Source organism: Aspergillus glaucus (genome assembly GCF_001890805.1).
Source record: "Aspergillus glaucus CBS 516.65 unplaced genomic scaffold ASPGLscaffold_4, whole genome shotgun sequence".
Classification (NCBI taxonomy): Eukaryota; Fungi; Ascomycota; class Eurotiomycetes; order Eurotiales; family Aspergillaceae; genus Aspergillus; species Aspergillus glaucus.
The window spans coordinates 1,081,893-1,108,596 of NW_019170456.1; the positions used below are offsets into that span (position 1 = coordinate 1,081,893).

Genomic DNA, 26,704 nt, shown 5'->3' on the forward strand with positions numbered 1-26,704 from the left:
GGGCTGATATCTCTATCAAATGAATGAAGACAATTGATGTTGACTGCCAAAGAGAAATTTCTATTCTAAAAAATAGAATAATAAACGCACTCTTCCCATACAAGAACAACAAAGGTGAGAAAAAGAATAACAGATGCCCGCCGATACAAAGACAATCATCCGTAATTTTATAATGTCAAGTAAGATATCTGAATTCATAATAAATTTGAGTAAAAAAGAAGCAAGAGGTCTGCAGCCAGGTGCACGAGGAAACCAACATAGACATTCATCCTCCCAACTCTTCCAAGATATGAGATGTAATGCTGTAACAAGATACGGGAGAAAAAAAGAAGAGAAAACCGTTAAATGCGCCAATCCTGTCTGTTAGGGGCTCATTAGGGAGATAGAAGAAAAAAAAGGTCATGGCTACATTCAAAGAGATATGGTTGGTAATGATAATGGTGACAAGGTAGAGGGATTTGCAAAGGTAACGGGCGAGCGTTAGGGCATCGTATGCCAATGCCAGCACATTTTGCTGCTCGAGTTTGGTGCACGTAGCTGACTCGCGCCGCTGCAGTGCTTTCGAGGGTGTTCTATTAGCTAGCAAAGAGCCGGGGTGGCCTCTACCGACCAACGGGGATGTCGTGGCGATGAAGGTCTTTCGACCATTCGGGAACGACCTTGTCGCGTTCGTACAAAAGACCACAATTGTGGCACAGGTTCTGGACTTAGTTAGCCGAGAAGAACTTATGCCGGAGAAAGTAGGGGGTTGCTTACCCTTGAGCCTGCGGGACCATCTCGTACGGCCCAAACAGCGGTACCCCATACCATGCAGTTGCTGCACCGCCAATTTTGTCGCTCCCTGCATGAAGTAAAGATGGTTAGCAGTCAATACAACGGTGATTGCATCTTCACAGGTCACTAACCAGTCGGATAATGTACCACCACCTCCACCATAACCAGCTCCCGAGCCTGTATCGGGAGTGCCTCGCCCACCAGGTGTACCAGGTCTTCCAGAAGGACTGAGACTGCGGAATCGCTTCTTGCGTTTATTCCGCTCGCCCCGACCCAGAGGTGTCTCGCCGTCCACATCGAAATAGCCACTGCCTTGCCGTGACGCATCAGGCGTGATACCTGCGGTGGAGGAGAACCGAGCTGTCTCTCGTCGGAGACGTCGGATTTGTCGTTCGCGATCACCTTCTCTCCGTTCAATTTCCTCCTTGGACAGTGTTTCGACCTTGGGTTCCCATTCATCACCAAGGCCTTCGGGGTCATATCGCCAGCCAGCCTCTGCGCCGTTAGCGGCTTGGTTATCGATCTCGTTGCCGTAGCCGCTGATGAGACCACCGCTTTCGCAGACTTCTTTCTTTAACTTGAGGACGGCTTCGTAGATGCCATGTGCGATTGCGCCAACCCATTCGCCGTTTAGGCCCAAATCAGCGCAAGTAACTTTGGCGAAGTCATCTGCCATTCCAGGAGGGTGGAGGAGAGACCACTCGAACTTGTCCGTATATAGTTTGTTCTGCAAGTTGATATTTAGGTTGATCATACAACGGTATGCATCATCTGGATTCAAGATACTGTCGTTGACCAACGGCTCTTTTGTTGCTGTGATCTCTGGCGTCGCTGGAAGGTTTGTTGGTGCCGGCGTTGTAGACACATCGCGCGACTGGCCGATTTGTGGAGCGGGAGGCTGAATCTGTGTACTTTGGAATAAAGGATGTAGTGCAACACCGGCATACTCCTCTAATTGTTGCCGTATTTGGTTGCTGATAGCCAGCGTCATGCCTTGCGGATTGGGTAGGTCGAGATCGCGCACAAAGCCGACTGCAAATTCTTCGGGTGTCGCAAGGGCTTCATGGAGGTTCCAGAGGAAGGTATCTTTGATCCGAAACGCGGGCAATGGGTCTGGTCGTCTATACCCGGGCAGTGTCGGGTTGATTGCAGAGTCCACGATGCCTCGTGGTAAAGGAAACGGTTCCAAGGGCTGATGCGCGGGGACTTCGAGGTCAATTCGAATCGGAATGAGCGTGAGAGGTAGTTGCGCCTGGATTTGTAGCTGATCTGCGCAGCTATCAAACTGTCAGCATGAGAAGAATACGGCGCGACAGCAAGAACAAAACAAACAAAACCATTCCACTGGGAGAATGAACATACGCAGGTCGCAACATCCGCTTGATCATCCAATCGCGAAAGACCCCTTGAACCTCAACAGGAGCATGAACCTCTTTCCCCAACTTGTCTGATATCGGCAGCTTCTCCGTCATCGATTCCTCCCTCCTCAGACTCCTCAACCCCGTAGGTCGCCGTCCCTCCTCCTCCTCAAAGTCATCGTCAAACCCGTCCTCCGCGTAGTTGATCGCGGTTGTCCCTCGCTTGGTCGTGCGCGGCGTCGGCCCGACTTGGGTCTGCGGTATGACAGGCGTAAGAAGCGCGTTCCCGTAATAGCGCACCCGTGGAGGGTACGACGTGATGTAGCCTCTGAGAGGGGACATGGTGGAAGGGCTGGCTGTCTATCTATCTATGTCGAAGTCGATAGTAGAAGCATGTCCCTTCTGTGATCCTCTCTCAGGTTTGCAGCTGGGATCTCTCGATAGTGCGATTGGCAATTTGTTATCCCCGTTTTTAGTCTTCTTTCTCTTGTCCTACTCCTGCCAGGTCAATAGTTCGAAATTCACGGGCGTGGAAGGAAGGAATTTGCTTTTCCGGCACAAGCGGCGCGGAACGAGCGTGCCAAAGAGATCAATCAATGCGCGCTCCCGCAGACGAGGTAAAAGGTTTGAAAAAAGGAGAACCTGGTGTTTAATCGACGCAGGACAATAAGACCTAATAGAGCTTCTTGGATGGTGATCGCGCTGGAATGAAGCTCCTCCGCCTCGCCTGCGGATTGTCGCGTTTTCCCAGCCATGTCCCACGCTAAACCCGTTTTGATCAAAGTCACGTGGTATGGCATCCAACAATAACTCGATGTACTTTTTATGATTTGGAATAGCTGGGCAAAATCCCATCAAATTCGGAAAGTGAGGGTAATAATTACAAGCCAATGCATGCATTCTGTCAACTAATAACGACTATGAAAGAATTAAACACACAAAATTTTATACGCCAATCCTGGTGTCTCCTGTCTGTGACAGTAAATATTGAAGAAAGTTGAAAAAATAAAGTGCAAGGGATATCGTCAACTCCGTAGAAAGGACCGACTCGAACAAGCGCTCAGGAGAAAGTAAAGAGTCGCGGGGGTGATTATAATATGCGCAAATAGGGAATAACAGATGATAACAAATATGATCGGGTGTGCAATAAAAAGACGACAAAGGAAAAAAAGGAAAAGAAGGGGACTAAAATAGCTACCGAAGTCCAATCACACTCTGCGAAAGCGTTAGTTTATATGACGAGGACAGGAGGAGGGTCCAAGACGTACCATTTCAAGAGTCCACACCCTACGGATCCAAACCTTGACCTTCCCCTCAACACCTTCCACTTCGTCAAGCTCGATGCCCTCCCACCAGCATCTACGGGCTGGTTTTCTCCAGAAAAGAAGAAGCTTTTGCGCCATTCCAATCGCACTGTTGTTGGATAGGTCACCTCTGATGTCGGTCCGGAGCTTAGCCAGTGCAAGACTGCATATGACAGCCTTGTGAGGCTCTGGTGCACGGTGGCCCCAATGGTCGTCACGGTTGAATCCGCTGTAAAAGCAGTTAGCTATATTCAACGTACAGTGTCCCAAGATGCCTCGATGAACTTACCCTGCGGTCAACATCTCAATCAAGTGTTGTTCCGTGGAACCAACCTCATCACTCTTCTTCAGACCAGAAAAGATCCCGTCTTGTTTGAGGAGAGTTTGTGCAGCAGCTCGCTTAACTTCAATCATTTCCGTGTGGTCGATGTCGGCCCGTGGAGGAATAACGTAAAAGTCGAGGTCTTCGCGCAGCACAATGATTCCAGCACGGTCCTGAAGCGCATCTCTGGCAGATCCTAGCATAGAGTCGGACGACACATCCGCATCTGGCGACGTGGATTCAGAAGGCGAGGAGGACGGAATCGATTGGGCGACAGAACGGAAAAAGTCCAACATGTATTGTAGGGAAGCCGGGTCATACTAGAAAAGAAAAGCGATATCAGTAAACCGGTCACACTGCAGGACCAAGATATATGCCACTTACGTCGACTGGGTAGATGTCGCCTTCGTGGAACGTGCCCATGTGTCCATCGGGGAGAAGACCATTTGGAAAGAGCGACAGAAGAACAAATTCCGGCAAAGTCAACAGCTCATCGCGAGAGAGGGTGAATCTCGTTCCCCTGGATCATATGTTAGAATCACCCATAAAAACAATCCCAAAGCGCTATCCTTACCTGAGCTCAAGCGTGATATTCTCATTTGCACCAATATCTGTAAACAGAGCCAGTTAGCACATCCATCGATCCCTTCACTAAAGAATTCCTCCATTGAGATTTCGCGTCTTTATATCATCGCAACACGAATTCTCAGGAGATTGTTTCATATTCATACCTCCGAGAGTATTAATCGGCGGTCCTCCAGCCTGCTGGACTTGAGTAATAATACTCGACGCGCCTCCGGCCGCAGCCATCACGTAGGTAAACGATTCAAGGGGACTGTATCCTTCTGTATAAGGCGGAGGTGGCTCGTCGTCCGCGGAAGATTTTCCGGACGCTTCTCCTTTCGGCTCCTGAGAAAACGACGCTTTGGTATCCGCGACAATAGACGAGGAGGGTTCCGACTCGCACGATTCTTCGACAAACGGCGAAGGAGGAGGTGGTGGAGAGAGGGGAGGGGGAGGAGAAGCAGGATAAAGAGAAGTATTCGATGGTGATAAAGCCGACTCGGGTTGGGTAACAGCAACCTTGGAGCGGTTGGGATCGGGGACCGAGGAGGAATCGAAAACGAGCGAAGAGAAAGGCGGCGGGTTGGACGAGAAGGAGAAAGAGCTAGACGAGGATGCTTCCGAGCACGGAGAATGAGGCGGAGGAGCAGTATAGAAATCGTCGTCGTCCTCTGCTTCCTCCACTAGGGAGTGCGTGAGATGAGGCGGCCGCGCCGTGGTAGGCGAGCCAGGAGAACTTGGTTGCCACGACAAGGTGGTGGAGGTCGACCGCACAATTGAAGGCGATGGGCTCTTGAGGTGTGAGAATGGAAGAGGAAGAAGGTGATTATGGTAGCTAAGTTATGAGGAATGGGATGAAGAGATCCGATTGAGAGTTGGTTCCCGGTTGATCTGAGGGTGATCGACCCAGAACTGCCCCCCGGTTTTGGCGGTCCAGAAGCACACGAGCCGTCAACTAGCTTTTTTTTTGCCGGGACTCGAACATGGATGCAGGAAATGAGTTCAAAGTGACACAATGGAGCGTTTTCACGAGGATTAATGGTCGGAATTCAGATGCACCACGGAGACAGATGGTGGGAGGAGAGAAGGTGGGAAGCGCCTAAAGATGAGGGGGGGAGGTGAAGATACAAATGAACTCGGCGGCAATACAGCCAAGTACAATCACCATTACAGGAATACTTTTCACTATATTTTCTGGTATTCTACCCCAGGGGTACAGAGTACAATATTAGACAATAAATACATAGAGATGCCTTGATTATGTCCTGACAAAAATCAATACAGGTCACATGACTCAGTATCGCATGGTTGTTTTGTACGACTGAATAATTTGATACCGAGTTTACAAGCAGGAATCCCTACAAAGAGGCTCTGTAGTGATATCGAAAATGCATCGTACTATGCACACTGCGTATATTCGTGGTATATTTTGATATGACCTAATGCATGCGTATCATAAAAACCCCTTGAGGTGATGCCAAAGAAATGGCTAACCGACTAAACGTCGCGCTCCACGTAGCTCTGGATCATGCCCTCGAGCGTAGGTTCATACTCCTTCAGAGTAACTTCCTCACCGTTCAAAACTGTGTTACCCTGGACGAAGACCTTGCGGGGCACCTTGTTCTTAAGAACAACGTCGCGAACCTTGGTTCCCCACCATTCATTCACGGAGGTGATATCGTCGTACAGATTCTTACCTGCTTCGACGTCGGCCGTACTCTTGTAGACATGCAGCTTCTGCAGGTACTTCTCCACAGCGGGACGGCCATGGGTTAGGATCTTGGACCGGTCCAGGTGAATTTCGAGATCGGACAAGTCTTCCTTGTTGTACACGAGCTTCACAAAGTCGTCTCCTGCGTCAAGGAAGGTCCGCAGAATACTGTAGCGAGCCTGCATGTGAGCCTGTCCCCACTTGTGCGTCTTGGGGTCCCAGAACTCCAAGGCAACCAGACCAGCACGTGCCATCTGTAGATAGGCCGCGAACAACACATCGCCGGCCTCGTTGGAAAGATCTTCTTTGCCATCGCCAAAACCAAAGATCTTGAGAATGCCAAAGTCGCAACCAAGAGCCATAGCAACGCACTCCGCGCGGCATTCTTCGTAAGAGGAAGCAATGGCACCAAACACGGAGCTCCATGTCTGACCTGGCTTGTACCAAGTTGAGATGGGCTTGCCGTCGACAGGGCTCACAGGCGGGTTCGAGATGTCGAAGTTATACTCGCCTGGAGCGGTCTCCTGCAGCAGCTTGCCGGTTCCGTGTCCGAGAAGCTCGTGAATACCCACCTGCACCTCGAAGGCTGGGTCCCGGCATCTGCGGTACACGTCCAGATCCTTTTCGGAAATGAACGGAACGGGCTCATTCGGAGCCTTGGCACTCAGAACATTACCAAGGGAGACGTTCTTGAATCCCAGGTTCTGGCGAATGTCGTCGTAGTTAGGCAAGTTAATACCGGCTGGGATGCCGGACGACTGGAAGCTCAAGACCTCAAGAGATGTGAAGTCAGGGCTAAGGAACGTGTCCTTTTCAAAATCATCACCCCAAGGAAGCTTGGGAATCATGGCTTCGGCGTTATCTACGAGCTTTCCAAAAGCCCGGGTGCGTTCCAGGTTGACCTGCAATAGTCAGCATATGGCTATCCAAACACAAAAAGGACAGGAAATGATCATACCAGAGCGATGAATCCTTCCCATTCACCTCTGACACCGTGGGGATCTCTGTAAGTCTCGACAAATCCGATGTTCGTTTCCAGCGCTGGCTTCTGGTCCTTGACCCATATCCGCTGGGATTCCTTGAATGCCTCGATGGAGCCAGCACCGAACGACAAGGCATAAGCGTCGAGCATCTTCTTCTGGTTATCATTTGCAGCATGCAAGCTCGCTTGTTTGATGGAGTGGGCGATCTTGGCCATTTCCTCCTTGTGGTCTCCAAAGACAAGACTGAGCTTCTTCCCCTTCAGCTTCCCATCGAGATCAAACGTCTCGATCTCTCCGAGGTCCCGGTCCCGCGACGGAGGCGACGAGACGCCAGATGCAATCAAGAGCTCGAAATCCCCGGAGGCGGTCTTCTTGAGTCTTGTGTTCTCCAACGGCAATCCCTTCTGTTCCATGAGGTCACCAATGGCTGTAATCTCATCCTGGCTGATGTTGGGCGACTCGGGGTAGTAGGTGGTCATGTGGCCAGCACCAGGGTAGCCGAGGTGCATAAGGGATTGTTCCGTCTCATAGATCCCACCCCCCTTCTTGCTAGCCTTCTCGAATGCTGCCTTGCTTTCCGGGGTAGCTGAGGCCAGAGCCTCCAAGGCAGAAGGTGGCAGTCGTGGAATGAACTTGGAATCACCGAAGCCCTTGTAGTTACCGCAGTTACCAAGGAATTGAACGGAATATTCCAAGAAGAAGCGAAGGTGTTCCGAGCTGACATTTGTCTTCTTGGCAAGGCTGGCCCAGTCCCCATTGCAGGCACGGTGAAGGGAGATGATGAGGTCGTAGACCGGTTCGGATTCGGGAGAGACTTGACGGAGGGTAATTCGGATTCCTTCGAAAGCAGCCCTAAAATTGCATCGCAAAGCCAATGTCAGCGATACTCACAAATGACAAGAAGAACAAAGACGAACCTGCTAATGTAATGGGCGTATTTCCTCAACTTGGGATCCTGGAGCTTGTCAAAGTGCTGCTTGACCTCCAGCCTGACCACCGTAGGCGGCGAGTCTGCCAGATAGTGCTGCTTGATGCTCTCATCCATCACGGTTACTGAGGTGCGGAGTGAAGCTTGTGTTGAGAAATTGGAGCGTGAGGGGAGAACAGAGGACAGAGCCGAAGTACGAGGGAACGGAAGAGGATGGTGATGCGGCGAGTGATGACGATTGAGGGGCAGGAAGGATACGGAGGGGCGGTGGAGGAAACGATGTTCCGACGGCCAACAACGCGTCGCCAGGCCTCGAGAAAGGCGCATATGAGCTGATGGTGACAACAACTGCTGCAACAAGTTAAACAGCAGCTCTTTTTTGTCTGGTTGGAGGCCGAGGCTAATCCAAGTTATGACTCTGCTTATGTGATTTATGTTCCGCAGGCCGAATTGTGGAGATTGCTCCACAGCAGTCATGGTGGAAAGGTAAGCAATTACATATGTGAATTATCATGTATAACGCTTTTGGTATACTATCCAAACCCCAATCTATGTATATACAAGCAAATGCAGCAATGAGTTAAAAGCAGGGGTATTCAAACAAGATAACAAAGAAGGAAGCAGATCATATTAAGCTCTCATACTTGTCCAGACCTTGTTTCTGCGTGTTAGCTGGCTGGAGGGTATTGGCATTCGACAACCCATTCTGCATCACGTTGGCACCCAAGGACGGGGGCTTTGTGGCATTGGAGATTCCGCCAAATGCGGATGGCTGTGGTGACATGGAACCCGATGCAGGAGGCGGAGGGATGGAGAATGCGGGATGGTTAGATTGCTTGGGTTGACCAAATGAGGTAGGAGTGGTAGCAGTAGAAGATGCCGACTTCACGCTGGCAAGAGCTGCCAGTGATGGGCCAGCTGTATTCCCCTGGACATTGCGTTGACTCGTTGAAGAGCTCCACGAGCCTGACGGCGATGGCTGCAAAGCTGGAAACCCCTGTGTCATGGGAGACACTTGTCGCGGGGCAGGTTCGAGTGATGGGAATGAACTTATATTATAGTCAGGAGTAACAGAGCGGAAATTGGGGTTAGATTGTGCGGATGGAGTGCTTCCCCTGCTAACCGGCGCAGGCGCATTTGATGTCGACCAAGAAAAGGCGGGCGATGCTGCGGGGGCCGAAGTCTGAGGCGTTGGCCCGGAGTCCATGGTGTCCCAGGCGTCGATTTCTGCATCTGATGGCGTAGCGCCTTTTCCAAGGACGAGGCGCTCAAAGTTGACATTCATGTCGCCTTGATCAAGAGTGGCTACTACGGAAGGACTCTTGGTGCCATTTCTGAAACCGCTGGTGTCTCCTGACGACAGCTCTTGCAATTTCTTCTTCTGCTCACGCTCAATCTTCGCAGAAATGTTTTTAATCTGCGTCATAAACTGTTCAAACTGGCGAATATCAAGCAGTGGTCCCAGCGAAAAGTTCCAGAGAATGGGGAGGACTTCCAAGGCAAGGAAATCCGTGTCAGCAACGATGCCAACCTGCCTAAACACGTTCAACGCAGCCATCATCACAGCGGGCTCTTTGGTTTTGATGGCCTTCAGTGATGGAACAAGCTTTTCTTGTATGGTGTATTTGTCAAGGATTGAGGACTTGACGGACTTAGATTGCTTGGTCGGAGCAACACCTGAAAGGTCATCTTCGAGCTCTGGTTCTGCATCGACAGAGCCTCCACAAAGCACAGCGAACGCATCCAAGCAGCGAACTTTGATGGCAAGACTGCTTGTCCGGCTGAACGTCGTGGCAATCGGAGGGAAAACTTCGTTCTTTACAGTACTAAAATCAAGAACCGGGAGCACGACGGGCAAGCATTTGATTGCAATGTCTGCCAAAGAATGAGTAGGCGAGTCCATACCGAGCCGGATCAAAGGCAGTATGTCTGGGAGATAGAGCGTTAGTTGCACAGTTCGTAACTAAAGGCAAAAAGGGAGACCAACCATCCTTGAACTCCATGCCAGAGCAATTCTCGGAGATCACTTTCATGTTCTCTAGCACAACCATAAGTCCCGCATCTCGTTTCGAATCACGCTCCTGGCCTTTGCCAGACCCTGTTGGAAAGATTTCTTTTAAACGTGGAATCACTCTTTCAGGGAATATACGACGCGCACTCGGAATCCGCTGCAAGATCCCAAAGACGTTCTGTAGGATCAGTTGTAGAAGGTCGCGATCTTTCAGTTCCTCCAGTAAAGCACCCAAGATCTTCCTCTCCAAAACCGACACCGGAAATTCAGGCAGCACCCGTTGTAGTCCACGCATGAATTGGGATTTTTCATTTGGGTTCTTGGCTGGCAGCGACTCCAAGAAGCGAATCGTTGATACCAGAATGTTGTCAAAATACTGAGATTGCTGGAACTCCCGTGCGTTTAAACGCTGGGCTGGCCTTCTTGTGATCAACCTGGGAAGAAGATGGGAAACGAGATCCTTTGGGACCACTCCGGAAGCCAGGAAGTTGTTCGATTGCGAGGGGGTTGATGATGGCGAGCTGAGAAGCTTTTTATAAGTAGATAAGTTTGAATGCGACTCGATTGGAGAAACATGGGGAGAGCTATAGATAGCAACAATGATCAACCCCAGAGAAAATAGATCCGCGGCGGAAGAAACGTTAGAATCCATAGCAAAGTCAGGGGAGGTGTAATCCAGATTGAGCTGGACCGACGCAGGCAGACGAGGGTCGTGATATAGGACCTCGGAAAGCGCCAATGGTGGAAGAGAAGAGCGAGCCTCTGTCGAATCAGGAGGGCCAGCGAAGCCCAGACCAGCGATCTTCCAGTCAGACTTCGCGTTGATGAAGATTGCTTCGGGATTCAGATTTCCATGAACCAAGCCCGCCGATTCGTGCAGAAACTCAAGACCCTTAGCCACTTGCAAAAGGCCCTTTTGAACTTCAAGTTCGTCGATTTCAAGCTCTCTCCGTCCCCGGCTTCCGTCCGGTCTCTCGGACGTGTAACGGCTGGTGCGGGAACCCACCCTTTCTTGCTCATCCTTCTGCCGTAATAACCCACCAAGAGACGCCGTGACATGCTCAGTAGCAAACATTAGACCACCATTGCGCGTCTCCTCTACCGGCTCAAGAACCTGTAGAACGGACGGATGCCTAAGACGTGCGAGACTGCTAGCTTCTCGCTTTAGTCGCTCGATAGCCTCCTCCTGCAGCTTCTTGGTGGAGGAACTGGACGATTTCCCAAATGCACCAGCTCGGGGTTCAAGAAACTTCTTGTCGAAAATGAACACAGAAGCTGTTGTACCTGTTGACTTTTTCTTTCCATCATGGACTCTCCATGGACCTGAGATCACAACCGGATGCGGAGAGATCTGGTAGTTGGAGGATATGTTGGATTTGAAGGATGAAAACATTTCCACTTGGTTCTTTCAACAGATAACTTCCGGGTCCCTCCGAAAGTGTTGCTAGACGTGTCGAGAATAACCATGCATCCAACACCAGGAATATGTATGCTGCGCCAACGGCCGTGGGAACAATAGGTATGCAAAGACAACGAAAGAAAAAAGAGAGAAGATTAAAAATTTACATAAATAACCGAAAGAAATAAAAGACGAAAGATATAACAGAAATTAAAGCAAAATCGTCAAAATCCACCGAGTGTTCATTAATCTCTCCATAATCGACGCTGAGTCGCGCAATGATGTCCGCTGGCAGGACCGTCACGTGAAAGGGGTAATGTATCGACCAATCAGCAGCTGTGCGATAAGATACCCCTTCTGGAAGCTCTATCAGTCACGTGTAATTGACCTATTCCTTTTTGGATAGCCGTATTAACCTAATTCCGCCTTTACCCGTTGCCAGACTCCGACGTCGGCGATCGGCCCGAGAGGTCTTACTCTCCGGGGAAATATTCCACTCAATACATAGGCCTTTGTCAGCACCGCGGAGTCATACCAGACGGTGGAAAACGAATTGTACTTTTTTTGATCCTCTCGTCAATCACTACGAAAAGGTAATTGAGTTCCCTCGACAAATTGAGAGTTACAGTTGCTCACGTCCGTCTAGATTGCAACCATGAAGTCCCTTCATCGCTTGGCCTGTCGCAAGGCCTTGAACGGTTTCCCCGTGTCTCGTGCTCTTCCCCTCCAGACTCCTGCGACTACTCGGCTATGGCAAAGATCATACAGCGCTGCTGCTTCTCAACTGGCTTCCCTTGATACCTCGAAGCTCTCTGTGACCAAGACTAGCACCCCCAAGGAAATCACCTCTCCGAAGGATTTAGTGTTCGGAAAGACCTTCACTGGTACGTGGGACCGCTCAAGGGAAACAATTGCACACCGGAGTGGGTTGTTTGTATACTGATGCATAATGGCTTCTAGATCATATGCTTTCCATTGAATGGAACGCTGAATCGGGTTGGGATACGCCCCGTATCGTTCCGTACCAGAACCTCAGCCTCGACCCATCGGCCTGCGTCCTCCACTATGCGTTCGAATGCTTCGAAGGAATGAAGGCCTACAAGGACAGCAATGGTCAAATTCGGCTGTTCCGTCCGAACAAGAACATGGAACGTTTGAACAAGTCCTCGTCGCGGATTGCTTTGCCGACTGTTGATGGTGAAGCTCTCACCAAGTTGATTGGGGAATTTGTGAAATTAGACAGCCGCTTTATTCCCAAGTTCGTTAAACCCCTTGCGCATTGTTTTGAGAGACTGGCTGACTGGTCTACAGCTCCCGCGGATATTCGTTGTACCTCCGTCCCACGATGATCGGCACGCAGAACACTCTCGGTGTTGGGCCCCCGGGCTCTGCCCTTCTGTTTGTGATCGCTAGTCCCGTTGGACCTTACTACGCCACGGGCTTCAAGGCCATCTCTCTGGAGGCAACCGACTATGCAGTGCGCGCATGGCCCGGTGGTGTTGGTGACAAGAAGCTGGGGGCCAACTATGCGCCGTGTGTGGTGCCGCAACTGAACGCGGCGTCACGCGGATTCCAGCAGAACCTGTGGCTTTTCGGCGAGGAGGAGTACGTGACCGAAGTGGGAACCATGAACCTTTTCATGGTCTTGAAGGACAAGGAGACGGGCCAGAAGGAGCTGGTGACGGCACCTCTGGATGGAACGATTCTCGAAGGAGTTACCCGCGACTCTGTTCTGGGTCTGGCGCGTGAGCGTTTGACTCCTAAGGGGTGGAAGGTGTCTGAGCGCAAGATTAAGATGTCCGAGCTTGCGGAGGCATCGTCCGAGGGAAGGTTATTGGAAGTGTTTGGATCGGGAACGGCAGCGATCGTTAGCCCAGTGCGGTCAATCAGCTACCGGGGCCAGTTGGTGGACTGTGGGTTGAAGGTGGGGGAGGAGGCTGGAGAGATTGCGCTCAACATGAAGAACTGGATCGAAGGAATCCAGTATGGCGATGAGGCGCATCCCTGGAGGTAAGTTCTATTCTTTTTTTTTTTTTTTTTTTTTTTTTTTTTTTTTTTTTTTTTTTTTTGAGATCGTTTCAGATTGATGAGTAGATGCTGACACTTTGACCAGTTACGTTCTATAGACTTGCCCTATCTGTTGGCTCCGGCGGGCTTAGTATGACGGAGAGAACACAACTGGTTGTCATCTTTCGTTTCCTTTTTCTAATGCATATTTTTGGAATACCTGTTCCTTACGATCTAGCGTGAGCACTGAATTCAGAGATGTCGGTTGTAGAGCCGTCGTCAGCATATCAGCATGCATCTTTTTCCACAATCACCATTCTTGAAACAGCCCAGGGACTCCCCAGGATCCAACACCGCCATGTGGCCCAGTCACCCTTTGCAGGGTGCAGTTGTCACCGGGAAGACGCACCAAGCCTGACCCAACCACGGAGCAAGGGAAGCACAGACATACGCCAGATTCACAATGCCCCGACGCAAAGGATGCATGTCGTACATGAGTACCGTGCACATAGCCTCCGATGATCCGACGCGGCGGTCGCTGTTGTAGACAGGAAGATCTAGTGTCTCCTCCATCAACCCAGACGGGACGTGTAACTTGTGCTTTGCCATACTGCTGCATGCGGCAATGCGGAGCGAGTGCGGAGTGCGGACAATTTGAGTACTCTGGTCAAGTGATGGGGATTCCATCCAGAGAACTGAGTATACCTGGCACACAAGGCTGTTCGGGATGTCTTAATTCTCAGGCTGTGCTGGTGTTTTCTTTTTTCTCGTTTTTTGGGGCCAAAAATAAGAGAACACAGGGATGACGGACTTATGATCGACAAACCAGGGCATCAAGGAATATTCATAGTAGCATCTCAGCATCTTATCTTTTACATTCTTCTACAATATGCAAGTGTAAGGCCTAATCTCTGGGGAGTATAGCAGCATAGCAGTATGATTGACACAGAATAAGATGCCAAGATAGCCCGAGGCTGGGGTTAATGAGGCTCTCCGGGTCTAAGCCTCTTTTGTTGGTTACCCTGTCACAGTCACGGTCTGTCTGTCAAGTACCAGAATACATTCAATTCACATTCTGTTGCGCATAAGGCTCCGAAGCGGCTCTGCGCCGGAATGCTAATTGGCTGCTAAATAAGGAAGCTGCACGAATTGACTCGAGATGAGTGCCCGTTGGATGTTTCGATATGTTTCTGGATAAGCACTGCTAGAATGCTGATGCGTCCGGGTGAAGATCTGTTACCCATCTGGGGTAAGAACTGAATGTCGCAGGATCGATATACAGTAGCGCTTCCCGTACTTTCCGTACTCCCGTATACAAGTGGGCATTAGTACATTCTTGTCGACCCATCCCTGCTACGGGAGTACTATGTACTTCGTATATCCTCCGCATCCACGGGAACATATCGTGACAAAACCAAGAAACCAACAAAAAAATACTGCACACAGGTCGAATGCCAATTTTGTTTGCCATTTCTGTTGCACTTTTGTCTCTGGGCATCGAGTGACGAGGAAGTCATGGGACTTGATTCTACTGGTAGCAAGACCAGGGCAAACAAACACCATACCAGATCGGGGCTAGTGGTCTTGGAGGGTAACTGGCCAATGATGACCCCGCAAATGGTGCTTCAGCCCTATGTGACGCCATTCGGGGTTAAGAGCGGACTTATACGTCCGACGATCACCGATTTTATACGAGGTCCATACAGGGGTACTACTGGTCCTTACGAGTAATACAGGGTGAAAATGCAAGTATGTATGTATGTACTGATAAGAGGTAGGACAGCCGAGTGTCTTGGACCGATTAGGAATGACGTCGGCCCAATCTTGTGTACGTATATATGTCTGGCTATTGGAATATTTGCTATTGTTAGTGTACAATAACTACTCTTGTATATGTATGTACGGGTATGGATTTGAAATCAATTGTGATATACAAGTATGGATGTACCGGAAAATCTGGACGTCTGGACGCCCGTGTAACCCTCCATCAAGCAGGGTAAAATAAGAAAATAATAATTTGTAAAAATACAATAATACGGTTCTTTTCAATACCGTCTCTGATTTCCCTTTTGGAGCCACATGGCTATGGCAGGAGGGCGAAGGGCAGCACTGCCTTGTCTAGAATAACCAAGACTAAATAGACTCATAGCGAGAGAGCCGCTACATAAATACGCGGCTTTCGGTCGTCTCGGAGTGGTTCATCATTGATCTCCATCGTTAATCTTCAGCTTCATCTTCATACCTAGTCAGGTGACTATCTACAACTATATCTATATCTATCGATCCCCATCTCTTGCTAGTATCAGTTCCCCTCACTCACTCAGTCATTCACACTTGGATGCCCATAATGAATCGATCTTCCAACTACTACTCCTCTCGTCGCTCCTCTAACAACGGCACTAGCAGTGCCTTCAGTCCTAACGCCAACCCCAACGAAGACTGGACCAAAATCTCGGACCTGGCAGAGCGTCGTCGCATCCAGAATCGCATTGCTCAGCGGAACTACCGTGGGTTCTCTCTAGCAGTCACCACAGCAGCAGCTTTGTATCTAACTACATACAGGCAAGAAGTTAAAGCGCCGTCTCGAGGACTTGGAGAAGCGAGCCGCATCGTCTTCAGCCTCCCCAGAACAGTCTCACGCTGAGCCAGCTCTGCCAAAGTCAGGCAGGTCTCGTACTGTCCGAAACCGCTCCAAGTCGAGCATCAGCAACATCAACAACAACATCGACAACAACCATCTCAAAATTAGCAGTAACGGCAGCAACAGGGGCAGTAGTCCCCTCATTCCCACAGTGACGAGGACCCTGTATGGCGATGGCTCCTATTCAGACGATCAGCGTGGAGGCATGTTTTCGCTTCAGTGCACTCGCCAGCTCTCTGCTTCGCCCCCGCCAGTCTTCTCCTACAGCTCGTATTCGCATTTGAATCCGTATGGATCCCCGGCATACGGCCAGTCTCCACCTCTCTACCATGCCCCGGCGTTTCATAGCTCCAACACACCTTTCCACGGCCTGCCGTCCTTTTCCGGGGACTACGTCGACTATCCTCCAACGGGGCAGATCAAGCGATCCTACGCGGACGACGAAATCATGAGTCCATTCAGCCAGAGCTATGCGTCCATGGCAGGCATCGACTTGGGCTCCAACACCCTGCAGCTGCCAAGCGGATCCAGCAACATTCCGGTAAATAACCCTTCGTAACCGGATATGTTTGTCCAAACCAGCAAGTCATGATCATCGCTCACTCATTTCGCTTTTTCCAGATGTCACCACCACCACCTCTGTCACAAAGCCACGTTGACGACCATTCAGCGTCAACCTCTTCAACCCCTGCAGAGATGTCGCTTGCTTGTCCTCTGACGCCCGAATCTGATCCCTGCTCCCCCCGCTCCTTTCCTTTGTTTTGACTGATTGCTTTTATTTTACGAAACATCTACGATAGCGTTGTCTTTTTTTTGTTCCTTTGTTTGGTATCTTGGAAAGCGTATGATTCCCCATGAACTATGTGTATGAATTTATGAACCTGTATCGGAGTTTGAATCATGCATGTGACGATAAATTTACGACCAGGCGTTTTTTCGGTGGAGCGTGACTTTCTGGGTTTCTTTTTTTGGATTCATCTTCGGGATTCTTGTCTTCCTTCGCGACAGATTGATTGCTACTGCCTACGGAGTATGTGTGGCTTTCGATTGTTGGTGCGTTGTTGACTCCTCGTTGGTCACATTAGATCGGCCGTTAGCGATGGAGTACTCTTTTTTTTTTTTTTTTTTTTTTTTTTTTTTTTTTCTCTCTCTCTCTCTCTCTTTATTTCATTTCGGTTCGGGCTGTCATTTTCATGTCTTATTACGATGTTATGCTTTTGGCCACTAGATATGCATTAGGGCACCACATCATTATCCATGAAGTGTCTGGTTCCTCACTTATCCTCTGCGCAAACATTCTCAGACACGACGGGAGAAAAAAAAAAAAAAAAAAGCAAATAGCCCCAACACTGCCTCGTTGCATGTTGCCCAGAGCCGCAAGCAGATCTGGTCTCCAGAAAGGAATTCGCAATCTCCCCCACTAATGCATGACAATGCGAGGCAACCATATTGAGCCAAAAAAAAAAAAAAAAAATTAAACACAGACACTCCGGCGCGATCCGTCCGAGTACATACTAGTCGTGCACGAGGCTGCGGCCATTATCACACATTCTTTATTATTCATCAGTTCAGCAGGAATCGCGCAGGATTCACGGTGCCCGGGGCTATCCCGAACCGACGAACCAGAATACGAGATGGCAGATGAATCCAAGACTGCAGGATACCTGATACCCTACCCCCTCCCCGGCCCAGAACAGACCATTTCTTTTTCGGTGCTCCCTAAATGCCGGCCCCCGATCTCGTACTTGACGAACCCCGCTCCTTTCGTTTTGCAAACCAAAACGCAACCGATTAGATTAACCACTTGGATTCAGCTCGTGCAAAAGCCGAGAAACCCTGTACGAGGAAAACGGAGAGAACGGAGTGCGCGATTGGGATTCGATGCTACGCCTCCGGAGAATCTCCACAAATCACTAATTAAACATCCACGCAACTAGATGACTATCACAGAGAGGCTAACTCCGTACTCCGTACGGAGTACCATGGGAATACAGAGTACAGTGACTGGAAAAGCGGCTCTGTGGACTGGACTGGACTGGACTGGACTGGACTGGACTGGACTGGACTGGACTGGACTGGACTGGACTGGACTGCGTTGCGTTGCGTTGCGTTGCGTTGTGATGCTTGCGTAGCATAGAATGAGTGTTGCCAGACAATAACAATAACACATAACACATAACACATAACACCAACACCGGACGATTGTCCTAGTTGAGTATGATTGGTATGTGACTTGATCATTTGTTGGCCCTGGGATCCCTGTCTGTTTGGTGTCCAGGATAATGGTGAAATTCTTCAGCATTTCATTTGATTCCATAATTGGGAAATACTGGCCCTCGTATACGGAAGGAGTACGAACTACGAATGGGACATCGGCCAAAGCCGAGATGTCAATCTCGACATTCCTTTGATTTGATATTAATCGCATCCATTCTTGCAAAACCGACCAGAACACACAGCAGCAGGTGGCTAAGTGAGTCATGCACCCCTGTCCTGTCTTTTTCATTCCATAATGTATGTATTTCCATTCCCCCTCTCGTTCCATCCATACATCCATACAATTCCGGCGCTCTTTCCCGTTTTCCCTTTTCGGAATTGCTCCAAGCGCGGTTATTGAAAAATATATATGACCAGAGATATACCATGGCAATGATGTAGTAGTGTAACTCTCGCTCTCTGTGTTCTTTTCGGGCTAGATATGTACGACCTAGTTATTCTTCAGGGTACTGTAGCTGATAAGGAGTAGGGACTGCCCCGAGAGACTGGATCGTCAGCATTCAGTTTTAGTTTATTTCGTCTTACCAGTACTAACTCCATAATAATAATTTTTTTTTTTTTTTTAAAAAAAAAAAAAAGAGAGATTTAGAGTGATTATGGCAGAAACTAGTATGGAAGACTATTTGTATGCTGATTATTGACTTACGCCTCTATGCAGTTAGAGTTAACAACAGAAAAAAAAAAAAAAGGCAGAAACTAGTATGGAAGACTATTTGTATGCTGATTATTGACTTACGCCTCTATGCAGTTAGAGTTAACAACAAAAAAAAAAAAAAAAAAAAAAAAAAAAAAGACACAAAGAAGAGAATAATTTCAGTAGATAAATTGAACACAGAACATGAATGAATCAAGAAAAATGACATTTTATTCCCTCTACTCCCCCAACACCTTTCGTCGCCGTCGTATCGGCGCCTTCTTCCTCCCCTCGATCGTATTCGACGCCGGCGCCGCCTGCATCTCTGTATCGCTATCCTCCTCCTCGTCGCCCTCCTCTTCTGCGATCTGTTCATTCCGCCGCCGCAAGGTCTCGACGAAGGCCATCTCGTCCAGTTCCCTAATGTCTGTCGGCTTCATCCGCAGCCACTTCATCCGCGGACCGACCCGCGACCGCTCCGAGACGCGGAACCCATAGATGCGCGATTCGTAAATCTTACCCGGTCCCAGGCCCGGGGAGAAGTTCGCGGTCCGCATGCCGTTGATCTCAAATTGTTGATTGTCATTTTCGCGCGAAGCCGCAGACGCAGTCAGGCCCGGGTAGCGTTGTTGCAGCGCGGGAGTAATGGGGTCGTCGAGACGGGGCCCGATGTCCAGGTCCGGGAAGGTCATGAAGAACAAACAGCCAAAGGTCGTGCCGAAGAACGCGCCGTCGACGGAGTGGAAGCGGCTGTTGGGAGGCGTGTACAGGTCCTGGCAGCTGGGGCAGAAGAGCTTGACAGTTTCCTGGCCGGGGGTGTCGGAGCGGCCGACGGGGAGAACTTTACAGCCGTTGCAGTTTGCGCGGGGACACACGCCGAAATGCTGCATTTCGTATTTCTCCAGCATCTGCTGGATACCCGGTCGCGAGGTGATGTAGCGCTGATGGATAAGGCCGTACAGCAGCTCCGCGGAACTCTCGATCACGCTTAGATCGCTCGCGACGCGCGCATGTCGTCGCTGCCCCCCTCTATAACCAGGAGGCTTCTCATCGCCCAGAATCTCATCCTCTTCATCGTCCTCCTCTTCTTCCTCTTCGTCCTCGTCCTCGTCATCTTCCGGCTCCACGTCCAGAATCATCTCCAGCGCCTCCTTGTACATGGGCACCTGCGACTGCAGGCCCGTGAGGTTAAAGTCATCCTCGATGAAATCCTCCGACACCTCCGCGAAGAACTCGTGGCCCATGAGCGAGCAGAAGGACGAGATCCACGACTCCGGGGCACCCTCCGACGACGACATATCGAACGAGGCGGACGTGGTTTCGGACGACGAAAGGGTCGATTCAGACAGTTGACTCAGATCCAGCCTGTCTAGGCCGTCGGCCAACGCCGAACCTGTCTCTCTCGACACGTTGGAGCTAGGGGGGGGAGATAAAAGAGGCGAAGTGGTGTTGTTGGATTCGATTGCTCGAGTCCTTGCGCGCTGTTTGTTACACACACGCAAGAGACGATATCGAGGGAGATTTGAGGTCGTTATCAGGCGTAGATAGCGTAGATGTTGCTTTGGTTTATTGAATGAATGCGAAAATCATGACACTGCGTTGGTTGTGCGATGGGCTGGCTTGGGGACTGAATTCCCCACTAACAGGCACGGGTTGGATTTCACGGCGACATTCAACAAGTACCCTCGAGTATCCAAGCTAGACCAATGTAGTTCCTCTCACAGTGACATCGAATAATTCGACTGGTGTCCCTCTGTCTGTTTTTGAGGGGTTCGGTAACGGATCGAGATGAGACAGAGGGGAGGGGAGCGGTATGAGGAGATCGGTGTCGTTGGAGAAGAAAAAGACAATCAACACTTAGTAGATGAGCCCTTTCTCAACAGACCAGATCAAAGATAATAAACACTCGTGGCCGCCAGACAACTGGTTTCGCTGAGATAAATGGCGGTTGTCTGGACGGAGCGGTGGTGCGAAGTGGGCGTGTCACGTGAGCACTGGCCTACTAGAAATACAGTGAAGTTCCAACATCATCCTATCTGAATAGTCGTCAATTGATAGAAAGACATGTCTAGAACAAATCTCGTATTACTCGTGCAAATTCCCCCTCATCCCCCAGCACCCCCGACAGTCCCTCTCCCGTATTAGAAATCTCCCCATTATGCCCAAACTCATTCATAGCCCCAGTCCCAGACGGCCCCATGAAATTACCGAATCCTCCGACTGCCTCAAACAGATTCGTAAGCTCGTGGCTCATCTGCAGCCCGTTCAACGGACTGTTTCCCAGTTCGTGTGCCCCATTCATGGACCCATACATCGAGAGATCTTCTATGGAATGACCAGCCAACCCGGCCATCGCGACAGCAGCTGTTGAATGAGGGTCATTGGAGTCTGAAGCAAACGGACGCGCCAGTACGCCCAGTTTCTCGCCGATAGTTCGAAGGCCCTTGATGGTTTTCCAGAGCCGTTTGGAGACGTAGGATTTGGTGCTGAAGCCATTGAGCAGGTCTAGGGCCATGTAGAATTCATCCCGTACCTGGCGGTTGAATTCGGTGGGTGCGTGACATACGGCTAAGAAGAGTACTGCCAGCGCAGCGACGAGGAAGTAGTTGAAGCAGATTTGTTGCGTGCGGTAGATGTCGGATGTTTGGTTGAGGCGGGTCAGTACCCTGACAGTGTCTTTGGCGACGTCGATTACTGTCTGAGCGTGGCTCTGGTCCTCTGCGATACTCGCCAGCGAGTGAAGGACAGGTCGATATATGAGGATTCGAAGTTGGTTCATGCGCAGATATAGCAGTACACGGAGACGGCGGAGGCCTCGACTTGCGGATTCTCCGTGCTTCGGGGAGTCGAATGGGTAGAATTTCAACGCATCTGGTACGTTTTTGTACCATTGCAGAATCTGGTAGTCAAGATAACCAATCTCATCACGTCGAATGTCCGTAGAGCCTTCGGAACCTAGTCCGGAGTACCAGATCTTAGAGCCAATTCGATTATAAGAAACCATAGACCTCAGGTATGGCAACGATGAGTCCTTCGACTGTTAGCAATGCATTAAGTAAAAGAATCAGACGACGTACCGGCTCCGGCAAATTAGAATCAATATCCTCATCCTGAATCACAAACGGCAACCCTGTGCCCAAACTCCACCGTCGATCCAAGATATAGATAGACCAGAAGATCTTGCTGACATCAGACCATTGGTCGTCGGGGAATGATTTCTTCAACGCATCTCGTCGATGTAGTCCCAATTCAAGACACATCCTAGCCGTAAGACCGATCACACGGTAAGCCATGGCATCGTCGTCCGTATGGAAATGATACGTTGCCTAAATCTTAGCTTGTGCTAGTTGAAGATGGGGGGGGGGGGGGGGGGAGGGATATGCCACTCACCACCAAGCCATATAGCTGAATAGTTCTGATATCCAAAGGCTCCCAGAACTTGGAATCGACAACCGGCTTCATGCTCAAATACAGCCGCAAACCGAGATCGCTCTGCCCACTCCCTTCCACGACAAGGGTGGTTGCAAGAATCATCTTAAGTATATTGGTGTTATCATCCTGAAGACCGTCAGATCCTGGTAGCCCACGCTGCGCAAATCCCGTCCGCATCGCAGCCTCCATAAACGTGTATAATAGGTTCACTTGCTGAGTGATTTTCCCGATATCCACAAGGGGATACATGATCCCGATCTCTTCCTCATAGACCCTACATAGCCGTAACGCTTCTTCCCGCTTGATACTCCATATCGGATCCTTCGATGGATGGATGGTATTCGAAACCGGTGCCAACTGTGACGGCGGAGGCGGATGTAATGGAGGCGAGACAGCAGGCGTGGCATGAGCGGTCGTCAAGTCATCGGCTATCCCATCTTCTGCTGGTGCGGCGATACCCATTTCCTGGAGACTTGACCTCGCAACGTCGAAATTGAACGCAGAGCTCGTAGGGCCCTGGAACCGGGGGTGTCTGGCACGCGGTCTAACCGAACCGTGCTGCAAAGGCGTGAAGACTTGTGATCCTTCACGAGATAAAGCATCGAAATTCGGGGGGTCGAGAGATGTCCTCTGCTGTGTGCGGAGGTCATTCAAGTTGATAAATAAGCTATTAACCTGATCTTGCAGGGTGGTGATTTGGTCCTTCATAGACCGGAATTCCCTGCGCATATTAGCAACCGGTCAGAGCAGGAAACGAAACCACGTACTCGGAATCCTTGAAATTATTGTTGCAGCAATTCGGCGCATATCGACCTATCAGACATCAATCAGTTCACATATTCCGCGATTCCTTATCACGGCACACTGACATTCTAGATCCAAGTGCCCGCAGCGCTGACACGGCACTTGCCCATTGCACTTGATCTTCCTCCGCTTGCACTCATTACTGGCCAAACCATCAGCATCATGCCACTCTTGCATCCTCTAATATACCAGGCACATCAGTAGTCCGGAGATCATACCAGGCAATAGAAATGTAGCGATTCCGCTTAGTGCGCGTGGATGTTCCGTTTTGCTGTTCCGCCTTCCTCTTCGCGCCGGTTTCGTCCTGTCCAGCAGTTGTCTGACTGGCTCCCGTCTGGGACGCCGTCGTATCCATCTGAGGTGACTCTGACTCCATCGCGATGGGTGGTTTGGGGAGAGATTAGACTGGAGTCTGGGGAACAAACGGCGATGAAGTGCGGAGACATTCCTCGCAGGCGCGCGGGGTTTTTCCGTTTCCCCAGATTAAGCCGGGCCAATCAGAGAAAAGTAATACAAACATCTACATGGACAGGCGATGATTCTTTGCATTGAAAGACTACTATTGATCCAAGATTATATACATGCAAACATATCAGCCGAGCATCTGGGCTGTGCGCACAAGACCGTCCCGAACTGCAGAAACAATTGAAGCCCGAGCATCAGGAATGAGCCCAGCCCAATGTCTGAAATCTCTGGGATGCAGGCTGAACCAGACAACACCAGAAAGAGATGCTGTGAGGGCCAAGTGTTTGAATGCAGAACGGATTCTATGCAACCATCTTCCTCTTGGAGTATACTTCGCTGTCCAGTGCCGCCAAACAGGGAATGTGCATCGGAGATAGTAATCAATTTGGGTGAACCTATACATCTTATTAGCCAACGAATAGAAGGATGAAAGAGTAGGAACTTACGGATAAGTCGAAGAATTCCAGCCACCTTCCGTCTTATACCAGCTCGTGCAATTTCCTCCTTGGAACACAGTGCCCTGGAGACCCTTCTGGACTTTATCCGCCCAGGCTCTCTCGGCTTTTTCAGTGACCTCGTAGGAACTCACATCGCCGTCCAAGATGGGCTTGATGAAGCTCAAAGAGTAATTGACCGCATTTTCACTCGCAAAGATCACACTGTTATGACCAGTCGCAGTATTGGGTCCGAAGAGAAAGAAGAAATTTGGGAAATGGTCCATGGCAAGACCCAAATAAGCTTGCGCACCTCCACGCTCGTCCCAAACTTCATTCAAGCTCTTGCCCTCTCTACCAACCACCCGCAATGGGTGCAGCCAGTTGTTGGTTTCGAATCCGTTACCCAGGATGATCACATCGGCGGGAACTTGCCTCACCTCGTCCGTTTCAGCACTGTCTGGAGGATAATGTTTCCCAGGACCGAGAGTGACGCTCCGGGACTGAACGCTTGTGAGACGCATGGTTGTCAACTCATAGTTTGGGTTGTTTAGGCTTTTGTACCATTCACCCCGTACGACTCGACGCTTGCAGCCTAAGTCGTAGTTCGGAGTGAGGATTTCATGGTACTTTTCAGGGGTCGCAGAGCGCATATACGCGAGGAATTTCTGCTCCGTTGAGTGTCGCTTCCACTCCGCATAGCGGTTATTCTTGAACCATCCCAGAAAGTCCGCTTCAAGCATAAGGAACATCACGTTTCTGAGACTGTACGAGAGGCCAGGAATGTAGCTAAACAAAAGAGGCGTCCACCTTTCCCACAGCTCGAGGCCCTTTTCTGGAAACAGATCAGGCTGGATCCAAGGGGGAGTTCTCATCACCTGGGTCACTGATTTGGGTTGATATTCGGCCAGGCCAGGAACCACCTGGGCGGCACTGCAGCCGGAACCAATGACAACCACATCTTTCCCTTGAAAGTCGACGTTGCTATCCCACTTGGCAGTGTGTATGACTTGACCTTCGAAGCCCTCAATGCCCGGGATACCTTGAGGCCATTGCTTGGGCTCCACCAGTCCTCCAGCACCACTGACCACAACCTTTGCTCGCACCTTCTCCGTCTGGACATAAACGCTATGCGGGCCTTCTCTGGCTACCATGGCATCTCGTTCATTCTTGGCTAGATCCCCAGTACCAGGAACGAGGTACGTCAGGGTGACTTCCCACTCTTCCACATCTTCCAGCCACTTGATCTCGTCGACCTCGGTATTCAATTGGATCTTGTCGACGAGGCCATATTTCTCACAGACATCCGCGAAATATTGTGCAAGTTCCGGGCCAGTCGGGTGCAGAGTAGACCAGTCCTGTTTAGGCGAAAAGGAAAAGGAGTATAAAAGCGCCGGTCTGATATTTGTAAGTAGGGGTCTCAAGTATCAAAAGTACAACCGCACATATCACAAGCAACTCCCGGATACCGATTAATCCACCAAGACCCTCCAATGCCGGCCTGTCTGTCGAAAAGCCGGAACTGATCAAACCCCAGGGCTTCTTTCAGACGACATCCCATGGCAATGCCAGACTCGCCGGCGCCGATAATCACGACGGGAATGTACGTATGGGCATCTTTGCCATATGCGTGACGTTTGTGAATTTTTGCTAGGGAAGGCATTGTGTTTTGGTTCTCTGGGGGAATATGATGGGATGAAGGATAGTATTATTACCAATCTGAGAATAGTTAGATGCAATTCACATCCACCTCCACCTAGGATCAATAAGCGGGGAGAGCTCGATTGACTTCAGATCAGCCATTGAACCTCGGCTTCAAAGTCACCCCGCTGTAGCTAATCGGCGCGTTTCATGTGTCACAGTGTACAGAGTATACATCCGTGATTCTTGCATATGAACTTGGTCGGACACGGATATCCATTTTGCCTGAGGTCTGCTCAGTGCCCAAGCGCCGTACTTCACTGCTTTCTGTATACATACTAACGTAATCCACTAACGTAATCTATCACCGAGCTGGCCAGCTAAAATATCCATACAAAATGCCATATTTCAAACCATCATATCTCAACATTCATTTACTATCTTAGCTTCTGACATTAGAAACAGATTATCAGTGAGTAAAACTACCAGTGAGCCAATTTTTAAACGAATTATACCTGTACTCCTTTTTTAATACCCACCTTCAGCTCTTACGCCTATATTACATTGTAATTTATACTATCTTGATAACTAGCTTAGGAAATGGCTTCAAATTGATAATACTTATTATAGTAATGTCAAGAATATTAGGAATCAAATGGTTTAATCTGCATCTACAAGGACGTTGAGATATGATGGTTTGAAAAATAGCATTTTGTATGGATATTTTAGCTGGCCAGCTCGGTGATAGATTACGTTAGCGAGCGGCCACTACAAGCGAGCGGCCACCCGGAGTATTGCATACAAAATGGCACTTTTCAGGACCTCAAAACTGGTATACCAGCTTCTACCATTGTATACAAGCAGAGGTTAGCTCCAGAACTTTATAACATATTCAGTTCCTTTCAATTCATAGAAAGAGCATTAAATACAGCTGTATTGAGAATAACGCTGTATTTTAGGTGATAAAAGAATTATAAACATTCCAGACAAAAGATGGAGTCTTCTACAATGCATG

The 26,704-nt window shown here is 49.7% G+C and overlaps 8 protein-coding genes across 8 annotated transcripts; 2 read left to right on the top strand and 6 right to left on the bottom strand.

Annotated features, from left to right (window-relative positions):
• Positions 1-484: 484 nt before the first annotated feature.
• ASPGLDRAFT_1157348 (putative RSC complex subunit Sfh1) lies at positions 485-2,599 on the bottom strand. Its single transcript, XM_022539713.1, has 4 exons — positions 2,137-2,599; positions 906-2,051; positions 757-841; positions 485-701 (listed from the first exon to the last, which is right to left on the bottom strand). The coding sequence occupies exons 1-4, from the start codon at positions 2,472-2,474 to the stop codon at positions 603-605; spliced, it is 1,668 nt and encodes a 555-aa protein (XP_022403986.1). The 5' UTR covers positions 2,475-2,599; the 3' UTR covers positions 485-602.
• A 727-nt stretch (positions 2,600-3,326) lies between these two features.
• Positions 3,327-8,061, bottom strand: ASPGLDRAFT_33021 (dipeptidyl-peptidase III; the record flags this gene model as incomplete). Its single annotated transcript, XM_022544251.1, has 9 exons — positions 3,327-3,347; positions 3,401-3,665; positions 3,726-4,078; positions 4,143-4,278; positions 4,333-4,369; positions 4,490-5,114; positions 5,826-6,935; positions 6,992-7,868; positions 7,934-8,061. 9 exons carry the CDS (start codon positions 8,059-8,061, stop codon positions 3,327-3,329), a joined length of 3,552 nt encoding a protein of 1,183 aa, XP_022403987.1.
• Positions 8,062-8,569: 508 nt separating this feature from the next.
• ASPGLDRAFT_23322 (putative protein kinase Scy1) lies at positions 8,570-11,348 on the bottom strand (the record flags this gene model as incomplete). Its single annotated transcript, XM_022543271.1, has 2 exons — positions 8,570-9,873; positions 9,932-11,348. The coding sequence occupies 2 exons, from the start codon at positions 11,346-11,348 to the stop codon at positions 8,570-8,572; spliced, it is 2,721 nt and encodes a 906-aa protein (XP_022403988.1).
• Positions 11,349-12,009: 661 nt separating this feature from the next.
• ASPGLDRAFT_23323 (branched-chain amino acid aminotransferase, cytosolic) lies at positions 12,010-13,480 on the top strand (the record flags this gene model as incomplete). Its single annotated transcript, XM_022543272.1, has 4 exons — positions 12,010-12,238; positions 12,315-12,612; positions 12,666-13,364; positions 13,468-13,480. 4 exons carry the CDS (start codon positions 12,010-12,012, stop codon positions 13,478-13,480), a joined length of 1,239 nt encoding a protein of 412 aa, XP_022403989.1.
• A 2,090-nt stretch (positions 13,481-15,570) lies between these two features.
• Positions 15,571-16,809, top strand: ASPGLDRAFT_43835 (bZIP transcription factor). Its single transcript, XM_022545891.1, has 3 exons — positions 15,571-15,868; positions 15,924-16,543; positions 16,624-16,809. The coding sequence occupies exons 1-3, from the start codon at positions 15,709-15,711 to the stop codon at positions 16,765-16,767; spliced, it is 924 nt and encodes a 307-aa protein (XP_022403990.1). The 5' UTR covers positions 15,571-15,708; the 3' UTR covers positions 16,768-16,809.
• Positions 16,810-19,152: 2,343 nt separating this feature from the next.
• On the bottom strand, positions 19,153-20,211 carry ASPGLDRAFT_119839 (casein kinase II subunit beta; the record flags this gene model as incomplete). The annotated part of the gene is made up of 1 exon (XM_022540093.1): positions 19,153-20,211. The coding sequence occupies one exon, from the start codon at positions 20,209-20,211 to the stop codon at positions 19,153-19,155; it is 1,059 nt and encodes a 352-aa protein (XP_022403991.1).
• Positions 20,212-20,947: 736 nt separating this feature from the next.
• ASPGLDRAFT_144094 (transcription factor domain-containing protein) lies at positions 20,948-23,525 on the bottom strand (the record flags this gene model as incomplete). The annotated part of the gene is made up of 6 exons (XM_022541807.1): positions 20,948-21,944; positions 21,991-22,239; positions 22,304-23,066; positions 23,113-23,158; positions 23,215-23,291; positions 23,368-23,525. 6 exons carry the CDS (start codon positions 23,523-23,525, stop codon positions 20,982-20,984), a joined length of 2,256 nt encoding a protein of 751 aa, XP_022403992.1. The 3' UTR covers positions 20,948-20,981.
• A 216-nt stretch (positions 23,526-23,741) lies between these two features.
• On the bottom strand, positions 23,742-25,711 carry ASPGLDRAFT_120175 (flavin-containing monooxygenase; the record flags this gene model as incomplete). Its single annotated transcript, XM_022540121.1, has 3 exons — positions 23,742-24,009; positions 24,061-25,446; positions 25,494-25,711. 3 exons carry the CDS (start codon positions 25,709-25,711, stop codon positions 23,742-23,744), a joined length of 1,872 nt encoding a protein of 623 aa, XP_022403993.1.
• Between the last annotated feature and the right edge of the window lie 993 nt (positions 25,712-26,704).